Source organism: Argopecten irradians, unplaced genomic scaffold, assembly GCF_041381155.1.
Source record: "Argopecten irradians isolate NY unplaced genomic scaffold, Ai_NY scaffold_0696, whole genome shotgun sequence".
Classification (NCBI taxonomy): Eukaryota; Metazoa; Mollusca; class Bivalvia; order Pectinida; family Pectinidae; genus Argopecten; species Argopecten irradians.
The window spans coordinates 11,141-20,271 of NW_027188163.1; the positions used below are offsets into that span (position 1 = coordinate 11,141).

Sequence of the window (9,131 nt, forward strand, 5' to 3'; positions counted from 1 at the left end):
CTTCGCTTGCTCCTGCTGGATAGCCTTTACATATTTCTGTACCCTCAAGCTACTTGCTGGGTTCCCAGAGCACAAACCTTCGTCCCATTCCACCCCAAGTCCCCTCACCTTAAAGATGGACTTTAACTGACCAACAAGTGACTGAACTGTTCCCGCAGACAATCTGGATGGGCATTCACATTCTGATGGCCCAACCCTACCCAAGTATGGGCAATTAACCGAATGAATTCGTGTCTTCCCTTTCCCATCCTTCTTTATAAGGAAATGGCAAATATCCTCTGGAGAAATACGCCTTATATTGCAAACAGATATATCAAAGAATGCTAGCAATTCACGTTCCAAAGCTGATTTCTTCTGATTATAAGGAGTACTATCAACACTTCGTTCAAGCTCTGCGAGCCTGCTGTGAACTGTCGCTGGCATACGAATCACTGACTGGGGGGATTCCAGCCTGGACAGGAGGGCTCCAGGAAAATTGTAATAACACCTCAACTTGACTACCAGTACCACTATCAATATACACAAAATGCTCATTCAACTAATTGGAAATTAGGGAAAGGCAAGCCTGGCCACCATCAAGGGAGTACGTAAAGCAACTGGACTGAAGCCAGACTTTGATGGACCCAAAATGACACTAGTATCACCCGTTGTCCCCAGTTCGAGCCAGTCTGTAGCATGTGAACATAGCCTTGGCCACCATGAAGGCAACACCTCAGGTTTTGGAAAAACGAAAGTGCACTGCTTTGGTTTTTGTTCTATCAAGAACTTAAGAACAGAAGAAATTAGGCAAAATGGGGGAAAGACATAAGGAAACCTCTCAGAAGAAAGGTCCTGAGCAAAAATGTTCACACCTGCCGACTCTGGTAATGGGTATGGGGTAAAATGGCGTAAACGCTGGCCATCCCTTTCTAACATTGCATTAGAGTCCAGCGCCATGAGGTCCACAGTGTGGGGACCAAAAACTGATTGAACCCGCCCCCAAACAGACTCCGACAACTTGCAGTCTGCCAAAGACTTACGTCGGGATTCAAGATCTGCTGGGTTCTCTGCTGATGGTATGTACTGTAAGCGTAGGTCAATATTGCTTCTTTGTGTTATTGCAAAAATCCCCTTTATTAGATCATTTAACTCTGAGCTTCGACACCCCTGTCCTTCCCATGCAGCCACCACAGCCCTATTGTCAACATGTGCATCAACCCTGTGGTTTTTCATGCTCCCCTCATGGGTGGCAATAGTTTTTAGCACAGCGTCTGCCTCCTTAAGGTGGATAGGGCGGTCATCATCTGTTGGGAAGAAATCCCCAATGCCTCTTTGTTCTCCAACCACTGCTCCCCACCGAAACAGGGAAGCATCTGTTGCTATACTAACCTGGAGATGCCTCTCAGCTCTCCATGGCACCCATTCTGTAAAAGTGTCCATGAACTCCCAATGCTGAATTTCCTCTCGGAGCTTGTCATCTAACATAACTGGTCGACTGTTCTTGCTTGCCCTACCGATAGCCCTATTGACCTCCCGAATAAACAACTTTGCACCAGGGACGGCTAGCATGAAAGAAATACACTTTCCGGCGAACCGTTGTAAAGTGTTTAAATCAACACACTGACCCTTGAGAACAGAATTTCTAAGTAACTTAAACTTCTCAATCTTGATGGGGGGAATACGAAAACACTGATTAGCCGAATCCACCAACATCCCAAGAAACTGTAGGATCTGGCTGGGCTGAAATACAGACTTCCGTAAGCCGATGAAATAGCCAACTCTTACAAGAACTTCACACACTATGTACAAAGCAGCTGTTGCTCTTTGAGGATTGCCACATTGATCTTTGCTCATTCCACCTTGAGCTGTAGCCTCACCAATCAACCTGTCGTCGATATACTGAAGACAGGGTACACCAAGCTGCCTACAGTAGCTTGTAACTGACATACCAGTCATTTGGTAAATATAAGCACTAGCTTTAAATCCAAAGGGAAGGGAAGTATAAACAAGGTACCATTCCCCAAACTGGACACCAAAATACTTCCTGGAGTTCACCGAAAGACTGATGTGGTCATACCCAGACTTGTCGTCAATGTTCGACATGTATGAACCCTTAGGGATAACCCGAGGAACTTCCTTCAGTGTATCAAGGGTAAAACTATTGTCCTTGATCCAAAGATTAAGAAACCGTTCATCATGACAGAGGCGAGGTTTACTAGGTTCAACTGTGAGTGGCATCACCAAATATGGTGGCTCAACTTCCCCAACCTTTCCCCATACGACCATAGACCCATTTGCTACTCTTTCCAAAAGAGACTGCAAGATAAATTCTTCATAACCTATGCATGTTTTGGAATTAGATAATAAGATAGGTGGCGGTGTATCAGAGTCATAAGAAACACCCCTGAAGTCTCCCTTAAAATGCACAAAATGCCTACTAACATCTACCCCATATTTTATCCAATCTAACACCTCCTCACATGCATTAATTCTTTCCCAAAACTGGAGGTATTCCGACTTACAAACATTTCCTGCTAAGAAATAATCTGGGTCCCGAAAAGGTAAGTCAGCCAAACTGAACTGGGCCCCTGAAGCCACTTCCTCTGCCCTGGCATGTTGGAATGGGGGCTGAAGAGCTTTTCCTCTGTAATTTACCCACCGACATGGAAGATCCCTTGCTGCAATCTTTGAGGGGTCAAACTTTAAACCGATCTCCCACTCTGGAATAGACGGCTCAAATCTGGCCCTCTTAACTGTTTGAGGGATATCCTGTGATCTCTACAACAAGTTAAAAGGATAAAATCTAAATAGAGGAAAAAACACTTCAGCCCTCATTCCACGCGACTTAAAAAGCCACTAAGGGATTAGCTACCCTTGGAACGAGAACCAAAGAGTGCAACAAACACTTTCCCCTGCACATATCAATGTGTTACTAACCATGTATATTAAAAGAAAGGCATCCTAAAATAAATCAATTATAATTAGTTTTCATCATGTTAGGTAAACCTTCCTCATAACCGACCGAAAACATAAAAAAAAAAAAAAAAAACTTTAAACTTGCTATCAAACAAAATATAAATCTACCACAAAACAGCTCCCATCAACTATCATTTTGCTATCAAATACCACAGCTATTGTTGACCTTAAAGACAATTAGCTATATCATGGCCCCATTTCCTTACAAAGGTTCTAGGACTTTTTGAGGACCTTAGGGCAATTAGCCACATAATGACCCATTTCTTTGCAAAGGTAGCATGTTCCCCTTTTCTTAACAAACCTGGGGCGCCCCTGCCTGGCACCTCCCATAGCCGAGAAATCTGGATAGGGGGGAAAATAACCCTGGCCAGGCATAAAAGGCATCACTGGTTGTGGGGGAGTCCCAGGAAAAGGAGGGTATGGGTATGGTGCATAACCCTGAGGATGTGTGTAGCCCTGGGACACGATTTCCCCTTTCGCCGGACTCTCCCTATGACTTTCTTTCTTCACCTCCCTCACATTTGATTTTAACCAATCAGCCACAGTGGCAGATATCTTTTTGTCCTCTGAGGAACCTAATAACTTTAAACAAAGTGTAGGCATATCAGGATTGTCTTCGTGTTGCCTACACACGCTTAAGGCTTTCGAATAAAATTCTACCTCAGCAGCACCTGCCCTCGAGGCACAATCTACTAGAACCTCTAAAGAAGCGATCAGTGACATTGGGGCGGTTAACAAAAGCCTCCCCGCCATAAATCTTACATTGCGGAGGGCCTCCTCCACCTTGTCTTTTCTTTGTGACTGAGTGGACACCGACAGCTGCTGCTCCATCTTTTTTTAAGCGAGCCTCCATTGCTGAATCCTGGACGTGAGTGCTGACCTCTGCACCGGTTCCCACATCTGTGACTATAAACCAATACACAATGTCATACATACAGTAAACCTTGACTTTGACATGACTTAAACAAACATCATCATTTTTTTTTTTTTTTTTTTTTTTATATATAACACTATAAGCAAGATCTTCACTAGGCATAGCTAGCAATATATATACACTGCCTTCATTTAGATTAGATAGTGACATTGACAAAAAGATCAGTACAAGACCATGACCCTTAAATCCTAAAAATACGATCTTGACCTTCAGTCAAGATTTACAAACATCTTCAAAGTACCTGCGTTCTTTGAGATCCCACCCTCCTTTCCACCCTGCTGGCTGGTCTGTAGGACTGCTCCTTTGGGAGCACCGATGCTGTTAGCCAGAATAATGGCCAGGTGGAGTGCGTAACGGATATGTGTAGGCGATGTAGGTGATGTATCTTTGCCTGCTAGTGATAGGACTGTCTCCACATCTTGACCTGGATCAACAGAGGATTGAAAAATTACCACCCCAAAACTAAATAATTACTGCATCCAAAAAGTATTTATCTGCCATTCCTGATTGTCATCCTGTACAAAAATTTTATTTTGTTAATCTGCTAAATAACAAAACAGTCCCAATTACAATTTTTTTTTTTTTTTTTTTTTAATCCAAGCAATATTACAAACATGAATCCAAGCCGAATCCAAGCAATTCGAATATTTTAAGGTCCTTTTAACAGCCAGGGTCATTAGGACGTGCCAGGTTTGTTGGTGGAGGAAAGCCGGAGTACCCGGAGAAAAACCACCGACCAGCGGTCAGTACCTGGCAACTGCCCCACATGGGATTCAAACTCGCGACCCAGGGGTGGAGGGCATGTGGTAATATGTCGGTACATCCTAACCACTCGGCCACTGCGGCCCCCAAGCAATCTGGCTTCCTAGGGCATTACAAACATGATTAAAACCAGATTTTGTGTCAAGACACTCGATTTATCAAAAAGAACCCTATATATATTTATGAAAATGTACACTGCATAAATCTATTTCAAGAGACCCATAGTACCTGTCAACTTCTTAAATTCTCTACTGATCTCTTCCTCAGAGTAATCCATAAGGCTGTGATCCCTCTTAAGCCTGCTTGTCGCAGCCGAGTCTGTAATATCATCAGACCTGGTCGTCTTAATCTCGAGGACCAGCGGAAGGATATTCCTGTCGTTGAGGTTATGCTTTGGCTTTAATACTTGATAAGACATCTACCGAGTAAGCAAACAAGAAGCAAAATAAGAAGCAAATAAAAGTAAATATCCAAATCATAAATGGTGATTTTCACGCACCAATGTCTTCTCGTAAAGGAAAAATATCCCCTCAATAAAATATTTGCTTGCTAAATAAAGGGTACATACTGTACTAGTAGATATATACATTTTTTTTTTTTTTTTTTTTCACACGCCTAACCAAAAGTTATTGCACATTTAAAGGTTGCTGAAGTATACCATAATTTAAAAGCACTGAATTAGGCTAATAGCTGTAAGCACATCGCCAAGCTCACCCCACTAGAAGTGTCAATCACTGAATTTATGGGTAGGTCAGCCTGTGAAATATCGCTATCATGTTCTACAAACAAGACTGAATCGGAGACTAAAAAACGCTATACAACAGACCATAACCCATATTGACCATCCCTCCGCACAACGTCCTGTATTACTGTTAGGCATACTTGTAAGTAAGTACATGCCGGACGACCACGTGGCCCAACCGAAAAATAAAAAATTCTCTTTTTTCTACGTTGCCATAAACATCTATGCAACACATAAATCTCCAAGAAAGAAAAATATTCTGAATCTCCATACAACGAGTCAACAGCCGAACTACCAGACATTCACAAATCACAAACAGAAAATTCGTTGGTCTGCGGCCGCACCGTCTGACCTCCCAAAAATGAAAAGGCAAACACTGTTGGTCTCCAGCCGCACCGTCTGACCTCTCAAATCGAATAAACCATGTTCGAGTCTCCAGCTAAAACTGTCTGACATCAGCAACAATACAAAGTAAGAGGCAAAAGCCTAAAAGCCTGTTAATGCCAGCAGCCGAACTGCCCGACACAATCGAGAAAATACAAGAAACCTGGACCTCGGTCAAAACCACATGGTCCCCATCAAAAATAAATCGATTAAAAAAGTGTCTTCGGCCGTACCTACAGACACGAATTTCCCCAAACAATTTCACAAACAATACAAATATATATATATTCTACTTACGATGCTGTCTAAACACAGGCTAACGCCCAGGCCAGAACACGAAAATCTTCTCTCCGAAAAATGGCGCCTGCCTCGCTTCTCGAAAAGTGAAAAGTGACAAATCTCGTAATCTCTCGCGTGATTTCAGTTGAGATATAAAACATGGCGAATGTGTATCGATTATCGGAAACTAAACGAGAAAACGGTTAAGGACGCTTATCCTATTCTGCGCATAGACGAGAATTTAGACTCGCTGGGAGGAGCTGACTGGTTCTCATCCCTAGATTTGGACATGGCCTATCACCAGGTTCCAATGTCCGAGGGAGACCGAGCCAAAACTGCTTTCGCTACACCGCGCGGGGGACTTTACCAATTTGTAACTATGCCTTTTGGGTTATGTAACGCGCCATCTACATTTCAGCGAATTATGAAAAAGGCGTTAACAGGGTTACAATGGCATGTGGCGGTGTTATACCTTGATGACATAGTTGTTTTTGGTAGATCTTTTGAGGAGCATTTTGAGAACCTAACAAAAGTGTTAGAGAGGCTAAAGTCTTCAGGCCTTTTATTAAAATCGAAAAAATGTAAACTACTAAAAAGAGAAACCAAATTTTTAGGCTATATAGTGTCTAAAGACGGAGTACGGACTGATCCAGAGAAGATAGACTGTGTCAAAAACATACCTAGACCGACCAATGTCACGGAGGTTAGGAGCTTTCTGGGTCTTACGTCATATTACCGGAAGTTCATTCAGAGTTACGCCGATATCGCGAGACCGCTTTATCAACTTACGTCAAAAAGTAATTCATTTCATTGGAGCTGGAGCTGTGAGCAAGCGTTTCTTAAACTAAAACAAAACCTCACTACTGCTCCAATTTTGGCGTATCCACAGATAGACGGATCAGAATTTATTTTGGATACGGACGCCAGCCTTCTGGCTATTGGCACTGTTTTTTCGCAGGTCCAGGACGGAAAAGAGCGTGTGATTGCTTACGCGAGTAGAACATTAGACAAACCAGAACGGAATTATTGCGTTACGCGACGCGAGATGTTGGCCGTTGTGTATTTTACAAAATATTTTAAACATTATCTGCTCGGACGCAGATTTACTTTGCGCACGGATCACGGATCACTGACATGGCTTCACAGGTTTAAAGAACCGGACGGTCAAATACATCGCTGGATTCAACAGCTAAGCCAATTCCATATGAAAATAATTCACAGAGAGGGAAAACGTCACGGAAACGCGGACGCTATGTCGCGGTTAGTGTCATTGTCAGACGAAAAGTGTAGCCAGTGTAAAATGCCGATGAATTACACATACGATGGCCAAAAAGAAACTGTTGTACAAAACATGACAGATCTCAATGTGGATAATCTAAACCTAGACGGCCCAGAGAAAACTGTTGTACAAAACATGACAGATCTTATAGTGGGTAATGTGGAGGAATTATCAGACAGCGATAACGAAACGCCAGAACGTGCCCAGAAAAACACTAATGGGCAGAATTCTGACGTCGGGGAGAATATTGCGGGAGCAATACCTGTGACAAAGAGGGGGAGAAAACCAAATAAACCACCTCCGGCGCGTCCTAGGCCAATTCCAGAATTAGATTTTAGTTCTGAATCTATTCAAAATTTTCAGAAAAATGAACAAAATTATCAATTTAAAAACAATGATGGAAGGGAGGCCAGATTCAAAAGATTTTTCAAACGAGTCACCAGAATTTAAATTTTGGTTAGCTAGATGGGAACTTTTGGAGATAAAAAATGGTTTACTTTGTATATATTGGCAGGATTCAAACAGTCATGCGAGATATAGAATTTGTGCTCCTGAGTCCATGCAAAATGGTATTCTGTGGCATCTTCATGACGCTCATACTGCAGGTCACCTGGGTATTAGAAAAACCTGGGAAAAAGCCAAACTGTGTCCATATTACTGGATAGGTATGCAACGAAAAGTGAAGGACTATGTTACTAGTTGTGATATTTGCGGTGAACGGAAAAATCCACCAGTTAAGAAAAGACACAATATGAAATCCTATATCATGGGAGGCCGATTCGAGCGGATCGCTACAGACATCGCTGGACCATTCCCTACGACTGAGAAGAACAATAAGTACGTGTTGGATTGTTAGTGACTATTTTACCAAATTAACAGAGATATTTCCAATGGAAAATATGCTGGCTGAAACAGTCGCTGATATCATCGTGCGCTCGTGGATTAAGAGATACGGTTGTCCTCGTGAAATCCATTCCGACCAGGGGAGACAATACGAAAGTGCAGTTTTTAAGGAGGTGTGTAAACTTTTAGAAATTAAAAAGTGCAGAACATCACCATTACACCCAAGATCTGATGGAATAGTGGAAAGAATGAACAGAACTGTGAATGACATTTTGTCAAAATATATCAACATCAATCAAAGAGACTGGGACGATCACCTGGATTTTGTAGTTATGGCTTACAACACAACTCCACATGAAAGTACGGGAATCACTCCACATCGCATGGTATACGGAGTTGAAATGAACACCCCATTACATATCCAAACGCACATTATTGAAGAAAACTCTGATATATGTTTTGCAACGGATTATGCTATCCAGTTAGAAGAAAAGTTTGAGAAACGCACATGATTTTGCACGAAAAAAATTATTGCGTGCTACAGAAGTTCAAAAACGGCATTATGATTTCGGTGTGAAACAAACAAACAAATTAAAAGTTGGAGACCTGGTTTGGCGGAATCAAAAACAGAACATTATTGGCAGAAAAACGAAAATAGCGAGACAATGGACAGGTCCTTGGGTGATAACCAATGTGTTGTGTGATGTCCTTTTCAAAATCAAATGTCGCAAGAATGGAGATGAAATTGTCATTCATGGGGATAACGTGAAGAGATATATGGGAGACAAGTTGTTAAAGTGGTACAGTCAGAGTGCTTCTCAACATGACAATCTCACAGTCACGATTCCCCGGGCAGAGGAATTGAGCTTATCAAAGAACGGTGACCGATATGGGCTCGACATCAAGGACACTGCTCCCGACGGCCCGTCGCGTGGATTGCCACCGACAGAGGA

At 42.4% G+C, this 9,131-nt stretch overlaps 1 protein-coding gene across 1 annotated transcript; it reads right to left on the bottom strand.

Annotated features, from left to right (window-relative positions):
• Window positions 1-549: 549 nt before the first annotated feature.
• On the bottom strand, window positions 550-5,584 carry LOC138313468 (uncharacterized). The gene is made up of 4 exons (XM_069253893.1): window positions 4,880-5,584; window positions 4,131-4,313; window positions 3,718-3,861; window positions 550-2,757 (listed from the first exon to the last, which is right to left on the bottom strand). Exons 3-4 carry the CDS (start codon window positions 3,784-3,786, stop codon window positions 550-552), a joined length of 2,277 nt encoding a protein of 758 aa, XP_069109994.1. The 5' UTR covers window positions 3,787-3,861; window positions 4,131-4,313; window positions 4,880-5,584.
• Between the last annotated feature and the right edge of the window lie 3,547 nt (window positions 5,585-9,131).

What these genes read in the sequence shown, in the direction of transcription:
- LOC138313468 (XM_069253893.1), bottom strand. Translation starts at nt 3,786, where the DNA reads ATGGAGCAGCAGCTGTCGGTGTCCACTCAGTCACAAAGAAAAGACAAG. An exon ending in TGGAGGAGGCCCTCCGCAAT is followed by an intron (nt 2,758 to 3,717) that starts GTAAGATTTATG and finishes AACTTGTTGTAG; the next exon opens with AGATCACAGGATATCCCTCA.